The sequence below is a fragment of the Sciurus carolinensis genome, chromosome 8 (assembly GCF_902686445.1).
Source record: "Sciurus carolinensis chromosome 8, mSciCar1.2, whole genome shotgun sequence".
NCBI lineage: Eukaryota > Metazoa > Chordata > Mammalia > Rodentia > Sciuridae > Sciurus > Sciurus carolinensis.
This window is the reverse complement of record NC_062220.1, coordinates 49,080,446-49,100,558: the sequence shown is the minus strand read 5'-3', so window position 1 is coordinate 49,100,558 and position 20,113 is coordinate 49,080,446. Positions and strand designations below refer to the sequence as shown.

The 20,113-nt window shown below is 32.9% G+C and overlaps 1 protein-coding gene across 3 annotated transcripts in view; it reads left to right on the top strand.

The window, feature by feature from the left end:
* Window positions 1–20,113, top strand: part of Vps50 (VPS50 subunit of EARP/GARPII complex) — a 123,850-nt gene that overhangs the window by 32,048 nt on the left and 71,689 nt on the right. For all 3 annotated transcript variants that reach the window (XR_007109843.1, XM_047561503.1, XM_047561504.1), the window contains exons 10-13: window positions 2,847–2,889; window positions 4,267–4,365; window positions 5,808–5,948; window positions 19,577–19,709. Coding sequence is in view for 2 of the 3 variants with exons in the window: in XM_047561503.1 (XP_047417459.1) it covers window positions 2,847–2,889; window positions 4,267–4,365; window positions 5,808–5,948; window positions 19,577–19,709 (416 nt within the window). In the remaining variant the exon portion in view is untranslated. The remainder of the gene's footprint in view (window positions 1–2,846; window positions 2,890–4,266; window positions 4,366–5,807; window positions 5,949–19,576; window positions 19,710–20,113) is intronic.

Sequence of the window (20,113 nt, the reverse complement as noted above, 5' to 3'; positions counted from 1 at the left end):
GTACTGCGTATAAAAAAATAAATTAAAAAAAAGGTCCATTGACAACTAAAATAAAAATTGAAAAAGAAATTGAAAAATCCCATTGTCTGCCAAATCACATAGAATATTGACCAAATCCAGTGTGAAGTTAGACCCATGTCTAGAGGTATCCATGAGATCTTTTTGGAGGGTGTTATACACTGTTTGGCCAGTAGTGTTTGTCATAAAACAGTGTATGTGTGGGAGTTATCATACATGTGGAAACTTATTAAGAGTATAATAATTCAATCAAAGGTGATAATGCTTGAATAGGACACAGAATTGAGAAAGTATAAGCATACTTACATTGATGAAATGTTAGAATCATCAGGATTTAATTATTGGTTACATATGAAGAGAGGGAAATATTACATCTGACTCTCAGATTTCCAGTTTGAATTAAATGGGTAGTGATGCTAAGAAAAAAGGAGCAACTCTGGGTGATAAAAGATATCAATATTTTTTATTTTTGCTTGACACATAATAATGTATGTACTGATGAGGTAGCCATTATTCTACTCTGGTTGTCACTCTTCTCTCAACTTCTATGATGTCAACTTTTTTAGATTCTACTTATGAGTGAGATCATGTGGTATTTGTCTTTTTTGTGCCTGGCTCATTTCACTTAACTTAATTTATCCATGTTGTCACAAATGACAGGATTTTATCCATTTTTATGACCACATAGTATTACATTGTGCATGTATACCACATTTTGTTTATCTGTCTATCCCTTGATTTGTTTTGTTTTGTTGGAAAATTTATTTAATTTTTTCTAAGTGAAAGGCACTATCATGGCTATTCCTTTTGAGGTATTATTTTTGGACTCTTTAGCTCTTCATTTATTCATTCATGCACGCTTTCTTTTTTATGGACAGGAATTGTCCTAGAAACATATTTTTAAGAAAAATCTCAGTCCTACTTGCAAATATTCCCTTAACTTGTGCATGAGGAATTTGGGTGTATGACAGTTGTAAATTCTGGTTAGAGATCTTCATTTTTCTAACGGGGTATCAACCCTAAATTGGTGATTGTCAAAGGTTATAGTTTTGTCCATTCTGAGTTTTTACTGGAGAATATAATTGCCAATTTTCTTCAACTTCTAACCAAAAAATGCTTATGATAAATAGTATTTGTAGAAAATGATCAAATTTCTCTAGGGGTTTAGGACATTTATCCTTGAGGCCATCAAAAATTGGGTGCTTGTGTTATGTTGGTTTTACTTTTTAACAAATTGCTTTATATCTATATGTATCTCTCCTCCCCCACTTTCTCTCAGTACCTCCTCAGCGTACTCAGCATACATATTCTTACAGAGAAAGAAGCCAGTGCAAGTAGCCCATTATTGGGCTGGAATGATGTGGTTAAGGCTGTTGAGCCTTTGGGGTAAAAGGTCCTGTTTATCAAAATTCTTACAAATTTCTCCCAGAACTTAATGACAGCAAAAGAGATTTTTGTTTCCTTGTCTTGTTTTGATTCTTTCCCTTGTAAATTACCGGTAGGTTTTGATATTATGAATGCCAAATTGTGTACTGTGGTTCTCATTCTTTCCTCTGACTGATTAGGCATTTGAGATTCAAATTTATCATCAGCAGCTACGTATTGTAAAAAACTTTGTATGATTTTGTTATGTTAAATGGTATCATTCACTTTTTCTTAACTGTTTTAAAATCAATTTATATTAGTCTTTTTTGTTAAAATACTTCATGATTATTTATTTTGTTAGATATCATGATTTTTTTGTAACGAGATATGATAACTTAAATATGCCAGTGGTAAACTTTTGCCTAGTATATAAATGCTGCAAGGCTCATGTATGCATTTCTGTTAAAGATGCACTCAGGACTAGAACTGCTGAGATGGAGTGTGTGTCAGGTTTCAGTGGATGTAGTTTTTTCAAAAGGTTGGATCAGTTTCCTCTCTTTTGCTCTAAATCCTTGCCAACATTTGGTGATAGCATCTTGATTTTAAAAAAATATTCTGGGGCTATTCTGGTTGTAAGAAGGATTACTATCATAAATTAAATGGCTTTTTCTTTTCAAAGGTTTTTGAATAGGAGGTAAAACAGTGTTTTGACCTTCATGCTATTACCAGTGTTTCTAGATCATGACACTTAATCTGTTTTTTTTTGTTTGTTTCAAATATCCACGTATGGTCAAATTAATGTTAATCTGCTTTTGAACTCAGTATTTTTGGGATTAGGAGACCTCAAAAAAGTACTTTAATTTTTTTTCTTTTTTGGTTGTTGTTGCTTTAACTTGATTTTCCTGAATGACTAATGGACTCAAGTGCCTGTTTATGTATTTATTGTCCGTTGGATTATTTTGGTGAGAATCATATTGAAGATTTAATCTATTAATGTGGTATATGCTTCCATGTATTTAACTCTAATTTTAGCTTGCCTCTGTGTAGTTTTTGTTGAACTTATTCTCAGGTATTTGGTTTTTTAAAATAATTTTTTAAAGATTCATTTTCTAATTTTTTGTCATTGCTGTGTAGAAACTAATTTTAATTTTGAAATTTTACTTTTTATTTGAATTATACTTTTTATCTTTTAAAAATTGCTATTTTTAATTCTTAAATTTTTAGTTGTGTGTGTAGATTCTTTAGGATTTTCTTCTTATACAATCCTGTTGCTCCTATTAGTGACTCATTTCTTTCTATTCTTTTCTTGAAATTTCTTTTTCTTTATTGCTCTTACTGTAGACTCATCAGCACATCTTAGTGCTCATACCACTGGTATTTGTTGATTATTTCTGCGGCTAACATATTTAGCACTTGTGTGTCTCGTTTAAGATAGACACATCTAACTCTGTTTTATTCAATAGTGAGCTGAATTCAAAGCTGCAAGATACTTTAGAACAAATTGAGGTAAGAATAGTTTTATCATAAATTACTTTTTCATTGTAGAGGTTTTTATAGTATAGGTTCAACACTAAGTTTTGACTTTTTTGTTATTACCAGTGTTTCTAAATCACTATATTTAATCTGTTGTTTTCATTTGGAATGTCCATTCATGGTCAATTTAGTGGTAATCTACTTCTCAATTCAATAATATTGAGAACTACTGAACCTTGAAAAAGGATTTGAAAATAACATCATTTCTAGAAAAATCTCCAAACTGTTCCACATAGGTATATTTTCATGTAAATTATATGTTAACTAGAATGCTTACCGTGTATTAATTACATTTTTATCAACTGCTTCTCTTTCTTAGTAAGTTAACTGACTTATGAGTAAATATTGCCTGATAAAAAAATCCTAAATTCCTAAACCACATAATAATATCTCATACAGTTCATCAAAATGCAGAAGCTACAAAGAAATAGATACATCGTTGTGAGCATTAAGCCTGTTTTTCCTTCTGTATATATATGGAATTCATCTCTTTCCTTGGCAGTCTTTGCAAAGCAGGGTGTTCTATTCATTAAACTTAATAAGAGTTACTTACTTCTTTTAATATTTTACTTTATTGCTTTCCTTATAAGAGTACTTATAAAAGTTAAAGTTAGACTTTCAAATGACTTTTTTATGAAAGTAGTCTTTGGTCATAAATACAATTATTTGCTAATTGTAAGAATACCAGTATTTCAAAAAATACTGCTTTGAATCCCTTAAGTAGATAGTTCCCTGTATATTTTTAATGAGGACTTTCCATTGAGAGCTTAGTATTTTTCATTCTTAATGTAAAATATCATTCTATATATGTATAGAAAATTATTATTTAAAAATGACATCATTGAAGTAGAAGCCATAAACAAAATAGTGCATATAGATATAAAACCTTAAACATTGTGGTATGTATTTTCAAAGGCATTGTTTTGTTGAGAATTACTTTTTAGTCATTATAGAAAGGTTGTTGTTATTCAGTAGTCCCACAAATTCAGTTCATATAATTGTAAGATTTTAGCAAATGTTTGAGGAAACAAAGTTAAAAAATAAAAAATAAAATTTCCTAAGAAAATATATTTATTTTGTTTCCCTTGAAACTCTAGGCAGGGGTTTTAAGACATAGAAATTCATGTTAATAACATCTCAGTAAACTTAATGTTATAGTTGCTTATAAATTGTAACTATAATTTGTTTATACTTTTATTTAAATTTGCTGTTAAAACTACTTAAACCCATTATGACTATAAATATATGTGGAAATATTAGTTAAAAGTGAGAGAATGATTTCAATATTTTCTTCTTACTGCCTTGAAAAGAATTCCTTAACCACCTCTTTCTTTTTCTTTTCATTAATAGGAACAATTGGATGTAGCTCTTTCCAAAATCTGCAAGAATTTTGACATTAATCATTATACCAAGGTTCAACAGGCTTATCGACTTCTTGGAAAAACACAGGTTAGTTTTAAAAAGGATATTCCCTTTTTTTTCTTAATCAGGAATCTTGTCTACCTTCATGGTTCTTTAAGTCAGAATATAATAACTAATGTAGTATCCTTGAAGAGTTTTGTTTAACAAAGAACATCTTTATGCTGAATTAACATTGGTAACATGGTTATTTACATGGAGTGTACATAGTGTGATTAAGCATTATAAGTTTATTTTGAACTATGAAGTGTTTGTCAAGTTTAGTATTTTCACAATTTTATATAGGTTTTAAGAAATGTTTATTTTAAGATAACTCAGTGGGGGATGATGTGGACTTTATTCTGCCTCAGCTCTTGATCCTGAAACATGGCTTCCTAATTTGGGGTTTTATTGGTCCCTAGTAGGCTAGCATGACTCCCTTAAAATAGTATATAAACTTGTGTACATTTATCTATAAAACAGGTCTATTGTGTTCATCAGATTTTCCAGAGGATTCTTATATACCCAAAATTTCATAAATCCTCTTGTAATACATGGTTTTGCACACTCATATTGTTCAAGGACTTCCTTGAAAAACTTGAAACAAGGGCCATGAGTAGAAAATTTATTGTATTCTCTGTGTATACAGGATTATACATTTATCCATACCACATTTAACCATGATAGGTGTTAATATATTCTTCTCTTAAATGGTCTTCTCTCCTAGAAGGATATAGACTTTACCAAACCATTTAAACTATTTGCATTTTACTTTCTTGATTGTTGTACTTTATTACTTTTCATGTCTTGGTTGTTCTTGGGAAAAATACAAGAAGGAAAAACAATTGGTAATTTTGAGGTACATATTTAAAGACCTTTGAAAATAGAATTATGGTTCCTAATTTTCTTCAGCATTTTTTTTACATTCATTAAATATTTATTGGTACCTACCAGATGCATTACTCCAGTCATCTGAATATAGACCCTCATATATATTCTAGTGAAGGATACAAGCATTCAAGGTACATATACTGTCAGGTGATAACAGTTGCTACAGAGAAATGTAAATCGGGATAAGTGAATGGAGTGTTGGAAAGTACTGCTTTGTATAGGATAGGAAGTCAGGAAAAGCTTCTCTGAGAAGGTGGCTGTTGTGGAGCTTCTGAGTGAAGTAAGTGAATGAAAGTGTGATGGCAGAGAGGATCCAGTGGTGTGATTTACCACAGCACATTTAATAAAGAGCAGGATGAGCACCAGTTACAAATGTGTGGTAACAGAGCAGTGTTCGCTATTCAGACTTGAGTGGTACAATGTCATGCTTATATGAAGTGTTATCTGAAAATAAACCCTACTACAATTAATTCTGGGAATGATAGTGATCTTTGTATTATAGTTATAATTGGTAAAGATTTTTTTCCTGTGTTTTTCTAATCTGTTGAAATTTATTTATTTTAAGAAAATGAAATTATGCTATACGTATTTTCTTTCCACAGACTGCAATGGATCAGCTTCATATGCACTTCACCCAGGCCATTCATAATACTGTGTTTCAAGTCGTCCTTGGTTATGTGGAACTATGTGCAGGAAACACCGATACAAAATTCCAAAAGCTGCAATATAAAGATCTCTGTACGGTGTGTAGTAGCTTAAATAATGTTCATATATCTGTCTTCTGTGTTTTAAATTTATATTCCCTTTTTCTTTGTACCTACTATTTGAAGATGCTACTATAATAAAAACAAATATAGTTTGCTAAAAATTTATTTTTTCTCCCATATTATTATTTTCCTCAAAACTAAAGACATGGTCATACAAATGGTAAAGGTTGCTGAGATTGGAATGCAGTTGCTTCTAAATTGTCTGTCTACCCTCTTATAGCTTCTTTTACTCTTCTATATTTGGCAGTTCTCTTTCGTGATTGCGTCTTGGGTGCTTCTAAGAGTCATCTCTGGCCAGTCTTTTCCATATGTATACGTGCTGTCTGGGTCAGTGTCTGTGACCACTTTTTGTTTTCATTCTTAAAGAAACATTAAGTCTTTAGGTAACAGAACCCAATAGGTGAGAAGTAGATTTTAGAGTAGGTCTTGCTGGTAGAGTGTGAAGAAAAGAGAATAATGATCAACTTTGAGATGGTAATGTCATTTGCTTTCTTTTAGGGAAGACTGGGAAGAAGCAGGATTGCATGGGAAATCTTGCATTCTGTTTGATACCTACTGAATATGCAGGTAGACTTGCTGAGGTTGTTGGATAAATGACCCTAGGGATATCAGGGCTGAACTTAGAGATTTGGGAGTCATGAACACCTTGTATTTAAAACCATGATACTGGAGAAGAAGAGCGGGGAAAGGGGTGAGGGTGTAGTTTAAGAAGACAGTAGGGCCATTGGCTTTGTAACTTTTAGGGTTTAGGTAGGGGAGGAGAGACTGGAAGAATCTGAGAAAGCAGCTGGGAAGACAACCAAGAGATGGTGGTGTCATCGCACATGAAGAAGGAAGTGTTACAAGAAGAATGGAGTGTAAACCTGTGCCAGATACTGCTGTCTGAATATGGTGATATTCTAGAACTGGCCACTTGATTTAGCAGTATGGAAGTTTTTGTGGAAATGGGCTCTCATTTTAACTTAAGAATGAGAAAACTCTCTCAGCAGAGAGTTTTTATCTTTTTTCTCACCCCAAAACTGGGGATGGGACATAGGGATTCTCTACCACTGAGCTACATTCCCAACTCTTAATTTTTTTTTTTTTTTTGGGTACCAGGGATTGAACACAGGCACTCAACCACTGAGCCACATCCCCAGGCCTCTTTTGTATTTTATTTAGAGACAGGTCTCACTGAGTTGCTTGGTGCCTTGCTGTTGCTGAGGCTGGCTCTGAACTCAAAATCCTCCTGCCTCAGCCTACTGAACTGCTGGAATTACAGGCAGGTGCCGCCGCGCCTGGCCCAGCTCTTAATTTTTTATTTGGACATAGGATCTCATTGTGTTGCTGAGGCTGGCCTTGAACTTGTGATGCTCATGCATCAGCCTCTCAAATAACTGGGATTATAGATGTGCACCACCATGCTGAGCAGTATTTTTCTTTTTTTCCTTGATGTCTGCTCAGGAAATTGTAGCAGTTCTAAGAAATAGATATTTGCTCTCTTTTGTAATTGTGTCCATTAGAATGAAAGTAAGCTAATCCTTCTTCTTTAGGGAGTTTGTGAAAACTGCAAGTTACATGTCTGATGGAAATGAGAAATTTCCTTATTTGAGCTACAGCAAATATTCTGGAAGGATGTGTTTACATATGGCATACTGAAAATTAGGTTAATAATGATGGTTAATATGACTAAAACAGCTTTTTAAAATAATTTCATAAATCATGAAGATATTCACATATGTGACTAAGTGTGATATAGTTGCATAATTATATCTTTATCCATTTTTAAATATAGGCATCATATGGTAAATTTTAATAGTTTTGAAATGTGTGGTTAGTTTTCTTAATCATATATGTTTTTAGAGGGCTTTAAATTCAGAAATTATCAGAATTATTTTAGAAAGCTTAAAGTTTAGGAAATTATCCCAGGATTCCTAGTCACTGCTGCTACAGGCAGACAGGAATGCTTTTATTTCTTTAAACCTGAGTGTTAAGTTATTTCACTGTACTGAGTCATTTTTGATATATTTAAACTAGGTAAAATTAGAAATTATTTGTAGATCACCATGTTGATTATTTAGTCAGATGAAAAGGTGGGAACTTTTAGTAACTGAGTCCTGTAAAAGATTGTGGTTAGTTAAAGAAAGGAAAAATAGAGGCAATCCTTCCAAGTGGAATAAATAAGCTGATGAAGGGAACCTTTTCCATGATGTCAGTGCCTTTTCCTGGTGAGAATAAATATCAAGGCTCTGGAATAGCATAACTCAGGCACGAGAGATAATTCATGAAGGAGCCTTGTATTATAATGTAAAGTTCTTAATTTTTCAGCATTCTAGCTGTGGAAATCATTTTAGCCCCTGATTAACAGTATAACTATTGAGCAATACTTGTATAAAAGCAAATGTGGCAGATATGGTAAGCAAGAAGTAGCACAGTCCTCAGCAGACAGGTAGAGGGTGTTGATTGGCATATTTTGGAAACAAGAAGAATGAACCACCCATTTTGACAGATTATTTTCTCTGTTTCAGAGCAATATTTTGAAGGATATCCTTAATCATAAATAGAGTTTAAAAATAACATTAAAAATTAAGATAATTGAGTGGTACAGCATAAGAGAGAGATGGAGTTCTCTGAACAGGGAACAATTGTGGTTCCTTTAAATGGAAAGAGATTGGAAATGAAAAGGGATAATAATAAATCTGCTTGCTTTATTCATAGTATTATTTTCAGCCACTTTCAGATGTCAGCCTAAATGAGCTAGTGAAGTTGAAGTATTTTTAAAAATCCCTTTACAAAGAAATCAAGCAAAATTAATGTTCAGTTTTTATTAATTCTGATAAATAGAATCTCAGAGTTCTTAGGGCCAACAGCATCCTGTTCCACCATGGAATTTCTGCCATTTGTTTCCTTTCATCATTGCTCTCTAAGCTTAAATGTTTTGTTGGTTTTGAGTTTTTAAAAATAATTTTGCAATTGTATATACTTATTTTTTCTTTACTAACCCATGTTTCTAAATGGTTTAATTAGAGCATAGTTTTTCTTTTTATAGTCTATCCTTTGATCTGGTTTCCCTGCTTTTCTGAAATATGTTGGTTTACTCTTTATAGATTAGTTATTCAGGTTCTTAAAAAAGAAAAGTATATATTATTTTGAATCCCCAATAAATGGCTAATACTTAGCAACAACATTTTCAAAGGAGAGAATTCATGTATTTCTTTAAAGGGACAGTGTAAAGGGTCAGAATGGCAATCTTATTTACTTAAAATTTTTATTTGTAAAAAAATTTATTTATTTGGATTGAACCCAGTGTTGCTTAACCACTGAACCACATCCCCAGCCCTTTTTTCATATTTTATTTTGAGACAGGGTCTTGCTAAGTTACTTAGGGCCTTGCTACATTGCTGAGGCTGGCTTTGAATTTGCTATCCTCCTGCCTTAGCCTCCTGAGTTGCTGGGATTATGGGCATGTGCCACCGTGCCCGACTTAAAAAATAAATAAATAAAATTAAACTCCGTTTATAATTGCATTTATATTTTGATGTACCCACATGTTTATATGTGAAAGGATTTCTAGATAGCATGTGGAAGCTCTTTATTTTGACATTGCAGGAAAACCTATTGTGGGTTATTTCAAAGTTTGTAAAGTATTCATCAGTTGTTTAAAGGTGTTTTTATTAGTGTATTATAGTTATACATAATATAGTGGGGTGCATTTTGACATAATCATACCTGCATGAAATCTAATTTCATGTTTCAGTGTCCAGTACTTCCTTTTTATCTCCCCTCCTATCTCCCTCGTTTGCCTTCCTCTACTGGTCTTCCATTTATATTCTTTTTTAAATTGGTGCTCTATAGATATACATGAAGATGAAATTCACTGAGGTATATTCATATGTGTACATAGCCTAATTTGATCAGTTTCATTCCACAGGTTTTAAAAAGAATTTTTTATAGCAATCTTTGGCAGGCTGATGGATTTCCCTGGGGGAGATTATTTCAAGATGTTAATTAAGATGCTATTGATTGATTTTGTGATAATAGAGTTGGCTGAACTGGCTGAAGTTCTCTTAACCATTTTTCAGTTGTTCATTTCCAAATGATTTTAATGAACATCCAGTTCTGTTTTTGAAATGAACTTGATATGTAGTTATACATTGGGGAAAAATTTAGTGTTTCTATTTTTCAAAAGCTTTTGGAAATCATTTCAGTATGTTTTTTTCAGTGTCTAGCACATTAGAGGTGGTTAGTAAATGTTTCATGAGTAAATTGGATTGTCATCTTTGTCTCCCATTGGTGTAATGTTGACAAAATTCAAATCTGATTAAGGGAAAAAATTCAACATTGAGCACATTCCCTGTACCATTCATTTTTCCAGGTACTTTATAGCATACATCATAAGAAGGCAAACGAAAGACTAGTCTAATGTTCCATCCTTTTAGGCTTTTAAAGTTTGATTCTTACAAATAACATTTGATGTTAATAAATAATATCAATTGAATTATAATTCAGTGTCAGTGTTTTGAGAATCAGTAAATATCTTTGATATATTCCTGCTGAAGACAGTCCATTTTGGTATTCATATAAAGACCTAAAGGCAAATCCTCTTTTGAGAGAAAACATTTTTCTATCCCCAGATAGAAAGGCACTTTCTCAGGGCACTTTCTGTTTTGAAGAATTACTTTCTTTCATTAGATAGTATGAGAGTATGCTGATTTTCTTTATTACACATGGTAAGCTGTTAGGAAATTCAGAACTAAATTTAATGTTCATGTGTAGCACCCATCTTGCTTTTGGGTTCTCCATATAATTAACTGCTTTTTTTATTCCTTTCCTATGTTCTGACTTTTTTAATACTAGTTTGTTACTGAATTTTTTTTTTTTCACTTGTGGTCTTTATAGAGTTAGGCATAATATAGATTATATAGGTAGTTACTAAGTAATTTGATGCTCAGTCTTAAAATATCCATATTGTAATGATAAAATTAAAATATTGTAAGAAAGGCAAAAAGAAAATAAAAATTGTATTTGAATGCAAAGCTCATTCTTTTAAAGTATATATGAGCAGATAAAGTAGCTTTATACACTGTTTGATATAATTTTCCCACTTGTTATATAAAGAGCGATTTTCCATTTCAGTAAGTATAGAACTCATGTAGCTTTTAAGGCCTTGACAGTATTTTAGTGTTAGAGCTTCTATGGATTAACTAGTTTCCTATTCTTGGATATTCATGTCATTTCCAGCTTTTGTCATTATTAACAACACTATATAATATAAATACTCTTAAAGCTAAATCCTTAATACCTGTCTTTAATTATTTCTTTAGGATAAATCATGAGAAATGAAATTGCATTGTCAAAGTCTTTATATTTTAAAGACTTGGTTGTATTGCCAAATTGCCCTCTAGAAAGTGTGTTTCAGTTTACACTGCACAACAGCAGTGTCTGATTTGATACCTTTCCCTGAACACATGAATGCTGTTTATTATTATTATTTTTTATTTCATAGTTTGTCAGGTACCAGAAGGTAGCAAGTGAAAATAATTTGTGTTGTGTGGGAAGCTGTCATTTAGCAGAATTAGACTAGGTTGAGCCATGTGACAGAGGCCTGGCTTCTAGGAATTGCTGGGAAGCATGTGGCGCTGCATGGGAGTGGTTCCCTGTCTCCTGAAATTACCCCCCTAAGAGAATGGCTTCCCTAACTCCACCCTATCCTCTCCATCACAGAAGAAGCTCCTCCTGGTCTTTGCCCCTTTTACCCGTGTATTATAAATAAAAGAGGGTTGGGTGCCTGGGTGGTTGTTGTAAAGAGGCCAGAACTGGTATGGCCGGACCGTCACAACCCTTCTCATAAAAAGAATATTGACTCTTGTGTGTTCATTGAGTAGATAGGTTTTTTGAGTAATAGAAAAACCGCCAACATCCTCCGTCAGTTAACCCATTTCTCCCCGACAGTGTTGTTTTTCACCCAGACATTTTTGGGATGTTAAGGAAATTAAACTGAGACAATTATAACCTGTTGAGATTAATTTGACTGGAAAGGTGAGTGGGCCTTTCTTTTCTTGCTCAATGCTGCAAATATTTAAATATTGATCCAAGTTCAAGGAACGTTATTATTTACAGTTCAAGGAATGTTACTATTTATTTGAGGGCTTGCTTAGGTCATTTCTAGAGCAAACGAAGAATTAGCTGTCAGATCTATTTTTTTTTTTTTTCAAATATATAGTGCCTAGCTAAACTAGAACACTGTATGTTGATGGGTCCAGGGATATAGGGGAAATATTGTGTCCAGTGGCATGAGAAAAAGAGAGCACAAGGTGGGTGAAAGAATAGTGGGTTGTTTGACCTGGCTTATTGGGTTTCAGGATGCTGGTTTTTGCTGTTTGTGGTGTACCCAGGGACTAATGAATAATTATGAAGTACATGCCTTTCTCTTTTGAATGGAAATGGAGGGATTCTCTGTTCACTGGAAGCCAAATTAGGTGTGGCAAGACCTCACTGCTGCATGAGAACCCTTCAAATTAATTTAGACTATAGCTCCGTGATTTGGGGGAAAGAAAGTGGGGTCAAAGAAGAGACCAATCTTTAAAGGTGGCACACAGGCACACAGTTGCCATCAGAAACAAAAAGTTTATTGGAGAAAACCATTTTGACACCTGACCCCAAAATCTATTCTTAATTTGATAGTTTTTTTTTTTTTTAATTTTTAAGTACTGCCTTTTATTGAGATCTTAGCACACAGGGATTAACAACATTTTGTAACTTGGTGATTATAAGTGCTTTGCTTATTTTATAATATTAAGCTGTCTGTTGGATCAAATAACGTTTTAAGGATATCCCTAAGAATTTCCATTTAGCAGCAGTTAGAAAAATCTGATAATGATACTAAAAGAGCACTTTCTATATCACAATTTAGCAGTGCTGGTTACCTAGTTCCAAGTTGGGATCATTTCTATCATATTATATTGTTTTTATAAATATATTTAGTATTAATGACAAAGTTCCTGCTAGATGAAAATAAGTTTTTCACCATCATATATTTGAATTTTAGAGTCTTGAATGAATCCAGTCAGGTACAAGGATAGTTTTTTTTTTTTTTTTTAAATTTATGGTGTGTCACAGAGACTCCTTGTGATTTTCTTTAACCTTTGGGATTTAGGTTCATGAAGTGATATGCAGAAATCCTGATGAAGTCACTAACAAGGTTGGTTCCCAAGCACAAACAGGTTCTATGCAGTTCTGTGCTCTTTCTTTTATGGTTTCCTGTGGTTAGAAAGTACTTAAAAATGTTTAGATTTTGAACAGCTTGGCAACTTACAGAAATAATCAGAGATTAGAAGGGTCTTATAAATGTATGACCCAAGCATTCATTTGGGGCACAATCCCCACACATTTTTGATTCCCTTGGGCCTAGTGCTATTTGAGCAGCAGCACATTTCCAGAGTCTCAGCAGATGTCCCAGCATCTTCTGGTGGTATGAGCTCACAGTGCTGACAGCATTCATCTAACAATACCGATAACCCTTCATTGTTTTGATATCTGTGTGTGTGTGTGTGTGTGTGTGTGTGTGTGTGTGTGTAGGGTGGGGCACTTTGAGTTTTGGATCTCTGTGAGGATGCCAAAACATCTGTTCTCTTTATGTTTGCCAGGATGTGATTAGAGTGCTAAACCTAAATGTGAAATAAGAACAAAATAATGCTTTAATGATATCCCTATGAATTTTCATTTTGGTATTTAAATTAAAAATAGCATCTTTCTGAAGTTTTTATAGAATTTGATAATAGTTCTGATAGGTATAGGCTGGGGATATAGCTCAGTTGGTAGAGTGCTTGTCTTGCAAGCACGAGGCCCTGGGTTCAATCCCCAGCACCGCAAAAAAAAAAAAAAAAAAAAGAAAAAAAAAATAGTTCTGATAGATATAAAAGGAAATTATATAATAAGTAAAAGACAAACTCTAGTAGCCTCTTTTTTCATTTTTATTATTTACATTTAAGCAATAAATGTAAAGATGTCAAAAGATGACGTTCTTTCATTGTGCACTTCAAATTTGGAAAGGATGCTTTGTGGCTAGATTTATACTGTTCTCTGAAAGTGGCCTACATTTATTGTTTATAATCAAGGCTAACATGTTGCTACTTTTGGTAACTTAATTTCTTCATTTTAGGTTTGTCAGATTAGGTCGGTTAAGATGGTTAATAGTAGAGATGAAAGGTGCTACATGTTACTCTGAACTGATAAGAATGAAATGGGAAATAAATTTGTGGATTTTGTGATTGCATTACTCAAGATTGGATTTAGGAGCCTATTTTGTTGTTCGAATTGGGAAGCATGGCAGAAATGTCATGTTGAGCTTTTGTATTGTAACATCCGAATTTGTGAATCCTCTCTAAATCCCACACCCTAGGATATTTTTTACATTTTACATTTAGGATCACCAAAGTTATGAGACATCTATGTCTTCTCTATGGAGAATATGAATTTTCTTCTTTAAATCTTAGATTACTTAAAGTATCCCTTCTTTTCTGTGTGCTTTTTGAAATATTGCTCAAGACTGTACTTTTTTCTCTTTTCTATTTAATGATACAACCTTCATTAAAGGTGAAAGTAGGAAAAACTAGAACACAGAGAAGTATTAGTAATTAAATTTCTATTTTCTGTTTGCTCTTAATAGGAAAAAATTCAAGGCATTATATTTGGTTCTTTGGGATGTCTTACTGTGTGGATATTTTCTATATTTAAGACTTTAATTGCCATTTTCCATGTGATGTGAACATAGAAGTGGAGTTAGAATATAGTGCTCAAGAATATCATGAGATATTCTTGGTGTTCTATCAAAAGAGTCTCCCCTTAATTGGAACTTGAACTGAGTTTTAAATTTGAAATTTAGTGATTAATGACTTAATTTTTGACTTAAGCCAAAAGTGATATATCTGTTTGATCATGGTTCATGCATGTCTGTGTAATAAGAGTCTGTATTTGAAATTTGGAGGTGATTTCAAAATACTAACTAGAAAATACTAGTTGCAAATGATTTTTAGTACTTGGTACTAAAAATGATTTTTAGTACTTGGTACTTTTTAGTACTAAAAAGCATGAGAAGCATTTGTTACCGAGAGTTGACACTACTTGGTTGCAGAGTATAATGGAAAATGTTCCTATATTAACATGCTAGCTTATTGCCAGCATAGTGTTCTAATATAGAGATTAACGTATTTGGGCTTAAATCTATTGAAAACTTTTATTTTTTCTATCCAATTTTGCCTTTCTTCTTTAAATTACTTATTATGTGTGTATTTAGTAAGATGGTCTCTACATTTGTTTCTGTTTTAAAATACAAACTTAGGCAAGAATCATCTAGTTAACTGGTACTGAGTATATCATGGTCTTACACTTATACATATGAATATATTTGAAGATCATAATATTTGAGGTTTTTGGGAAACTTAGGCAAGTTTAGTGGTTTAACTAGATCTATGAATCATTTATGATTAAATCATTGCGAACAGGCTTGCTATAACTTCACTGCATAGTTTCAGCCTTATCTGAATAAAAATGCACATGTATGTCCCTGTGTATATATCTCATACAAATCCACTAGACTTCAGCAAACCCCCAAGTGATAGCCTAGGAAGGGGCCTCCTCGGATTCCTCAAGTAAATAGGCAGATAATGTAGCTGTGCAGTGGTTGGGTGGAGAATAGAAGGTGGTAGGTCTAAGTTTTAATTTTCTGGTTTGTTAAACTGTGACAAGTATAATAGAAATAAATTGGTAGACTATAACACAGTTATTTGTATAGTAATAATTTTTCTTTGGGGAAAAAATAAGACTAATACTGCCTTCCCCTTATCTAACAGAAAGAATGTTGGGGTATACTTAGATTAAATATATTTGCATAATACAAATATAAATTTATGCAAAGTTGAGTTTATGAAAGTTAGAAAAATTGACATGTAAAGGAGTACCTTTATTTGAATGAATGATTACTGAGTTGAATCCCAGAACTTTTTGTGACTTTTGCTTTTCTTTGCCATCTTCCTTTAGCCTTTTCCTGATCTTGTGCATCAGTATTGGCTTTCAGTTTATGTGTGTAGAATAAGAGATGGGTCAAGTTTAATGATGTGCTAAAATAAACCAAGGAAAAAGAAGTAAGACTAGTTTATTGTAAAAGTAGCAGTTATAAAAGCAAGCATGAGAAGTTAACCCCAAATAATTTTTCACAGCTGCATAGTCCTCTTTTGTGTGTATGAATGATATAACAGTTTATTCTGCCAATCTCCTTGTTTGAACATTTAGATAGATGTTATTATGTTGCAATTGCAAATAATCATTTAATGAATAATCTTGTACATATATATTTCACATTGTTTAAGGTACATCTTCAGGATGAATTTCTAGAAGTGAGATTCCTGGGTAGAAGGGAAAATACATATGCTGTTTTGTTACTTGATGCTAACCTCCTCTTCCTTGAGGTTGTACCATTTTGCATTCCCACCAGCATTATATCAGAGATCCTGTCTTTTCACAGCCTTGCCACAGATTGTATATGATGTCAAAGATAAATAAAGCCAGTCAGATTTTAATCAGCGTTATCCTTTTCCAATAGGGGAAAGTGTCCAGTTGAGCTCAAATTAGTTTTGTATAAGGGTGACTAGACATTTTAAAGGGAATCCCCTTAAAAGAGGGGATACATAGGAAGGTGATGGGGCATCAAGAAGTGAAAAACTGCGGAAGAGCTAGAAATGGGACTGTTCTGTATAAAACCTGTTTAGGCTTGGAGACAGGGAGATAGTGGCGCTCTCCTCAGGTGTTAACTGGAATAAACAGTAAATTTTTTAGGTAACTTTGAGTTTTTGAGGCAGGCATTTTAAGGGAGGGCTAATGTCAACCTAGGGACATAGCCTTGAGCCATTAGCAACCATGGTAGTGTGTGTTCAGGTCTTTTTAAGGCCAAAGTTCCAGCCTCATTGTAAAGGATTCAGAAGATCCTAGCTAAAGTTTGGTGAAGGAGAGGATCTTTGCCATTGGGTAGCTTTAAGATTTTTACTAATATGATGAGTGAGAATTTTGTATCTTATTGTGAAGTATGTTTATGTGCCTTCTTCCTATTTTTCTATAAGATTTTTTGGTTATTTTCTCCCAAACTTTTGTTGTTGTTGTTGTTGTTGAGACAGGATCTTGCTATGTTGCCCAAACTGACCTGGAACTTCTGAGCTCAAGCTGTTTTCCTGTCTCAGCTTCCCAAGTAACCAGGAGTATGAGTGCATACCACTCTACCCAGCTTTCTAGACTTTTAAGAAGTCTTTATAGGTATAGAATATTAGTGCTTTAATGTGAATATATGGTGTGAATATTTTACAAATTTATCACTTATTTCATGACTTTGTATTGTTTTTTTTTGCCAGGCAAATTGTTTTTATTTGTAAGTAGTAAAATTCATTAACTTATATTTCAAGTTGTAAATAAAAGAGCTTTCCTCTGTATCAAGTTTAGAAAGCATTTTATTCATGTTTTCCTTAGGTGCTATTTTAATTTTATTTTTTTCATGTAATCTTGTATTTATTTAAATTTATTTTTGTGTACGGTATGAGGAGTCTAATTTAATCTTTTTCCAACTGACTATCCCCTGGTCCCAACATTATTTATGAAAAAGTTTGAGTGACATGAGATACCATCTCCAACATATGCTAAATTTTTATGTGAAACTGGGTATATTTTTGAACTTTTTATTGGTATTACAGTAAAGTTCATAACTTAACAGGCAGACTGATATCTTGATAATGTTGAAACATCCTAACCAAGCATAAGGATTTCTCTTCATTCAAGTCTACTTTTATGTCTTTCGGGAGTGTTTCGTGACCCCCCCTTTTTTTTTTTGGTAGGGGTTTGGTCATTTATTATGAAATTCATTCCTAAAATTTTTATCTTTTTATTGTTTTTGTAAAAATGGTGTTTTGTTGCCTGGCATGGTAGCAAACACCTATAATCTTAGTTACTTGGAAGGCTGAGGCAGAAGAATCATAAGTTTAAGACCAGCCTGGGAAATTTAACAAAATCCTGTCTTAAAATAAAAAATAAATAAAAATAAAAAGGACTGGGGATGTGACTTGGTGGTAAAACGCCCCTGACCCCAAATGAGGTTTTGTCCTTCAGTGTATCTAAATGGTTATTATTTGTATATGGATGCTATTGTTTTTTCATGTTAATTCTGTACCCTGCTATCTTGCTGAATTCTTTTATTGTTTGAGATAGTTTTGTCATTGATTTTGTAGGAATTTCCAGATGTATTCTTATGTCAATAGCAGATAAAAATAGTTTTTTTCTTTGCCTATGCTTTTGCTTCTCATTGTCTTCTCTAGTCTATTTGCATTGACTGGTATCTTCAGAACTTTGTTAAATAGGAGCAGAGGTGATGGGCATGAGTTTTTAATTAGGAATGGATATTGAATATTGTCAGTTTTTTTTCTCCCAAGCATCTAGTAAGATAACCATTCTATTTTTCTTCACAGACCTATTAATAGGGCAAATGATTTTTATAGATTTATAAGACTAAACTATTCTAGCATTTTGGGCAGTCTGATTCCAGAGCTTAACTTTTTTTTTTTTTCATTACTTCCTGGTTCATTTTCAAAATTTTGATATGCTTACATAAATGTGTACTGAATCATACAGACTAGTATTTTAGTTGCTAAATGATTGGAAATGAGTTTCAAGGAGGGAGAGATCATTATGGTAAGAAAATGATTTTTGAGAGAGGGTACACTACTGTATCATCCTGAGTATCAGCCACATGGTTATAACTAAAGCTGTTTTTTTACTAGTTCTTTACCTTGGAGGCTTACTTATGACAGAGTTTTAGCCCTTCAGTGTTTTATTTTCATTGATCAGTTGTAGTGGATTGATCATAAACTAAAGAAATGCTAGAAAATCTCAAATAATGGCACAAGCGCTGCCTTGTGACAATTGGGAAGCCTATAAAATAGAAAAAAAAAAGCAGCATGACTAATTGTTTTTATGATTGATAGAGAAGGAAAACAATTGTGAATTTCCTTTAGAGGGAAGATTTGGGATCACATTGTTTCATAACCTTTCTTAATGTGAATAATTACTTTAAAATATTACTGTAAATTATAGGATATCTGTATTCATATGATTTAAAGAATTTGGAGTTTGTCAGAGGTGATTACTTAAATCGCACAAATGAAATCATTGACTCGTAAATGCAGCCTCTGTTTTACTAGTTGTTACTCAGTTCCAAGTATAAATATAAAGGTATCTCTGCAGATTTACAAACATGTCTTTGAGAAAGACATTTGGGAAGGTTTATACTGTGGTTTATGAGAATACTTGCTAATTCAGTAATTTCTTGTAGATTCCATAGTTCTGTGACTACAACTGATTCACAGCATATAAACTGTTATTACTAAAAAGTGATGATGAAATGGGAATTACTTTAAAAATTTTTCTTACCATTGAATTTTTTTCTTTAGGTTGAATGTCAGTAGGAGAAATTTTCTCACTGCTAACTTTCCAAATGAATTTGATTAATAATGTAACATTTTATTTGAGTTAAGTTTGAGCATGAAAGTAACCATCATAATTTGAAAATTGGCTCTTATCATTTTTTTCAGCATGTTACACCAGACAGCTATATTCCATGCCTTGCAGATCTCTGTAAAGCACTGTGGGAAGTTATGCTCAGCTATTACAGGACTATGGAATGGCATGAAAAGCACGACAGTGAGGAGACTGCTTCTGCTTCTGGTAGGAAATTATTTCATTTTAAAAATTGAACTATAAAACATGACACGTCTCTATTACTCCAAGGGAAAAGGCATTCCTTTGTAATTTCAGATACTATTATGATGACCATTGATTAAATAAAAGTTCAGCAAAGAAAGTGGTTCAGCTACTGCAAAAATTCCATTATCTTTTGGGATTAACTGGTCCAAAGAACTTTTTAAGTGGCTGATGGTACCAGTTTCCAGGAGTACATGCTGATGGCCATAGGACTGAATTTTTGGGAAGGAATTTTTTTCTTTTTTTCCTTTTGATTCATTGTACACAAATGGAGTACAACTTTCATTTCTCTGATTGTACACAAAGTAGAGTCACACCATTTGTGTAATCATACATGTACACAGGGTAATGATTTTTGGAGCTTTTTC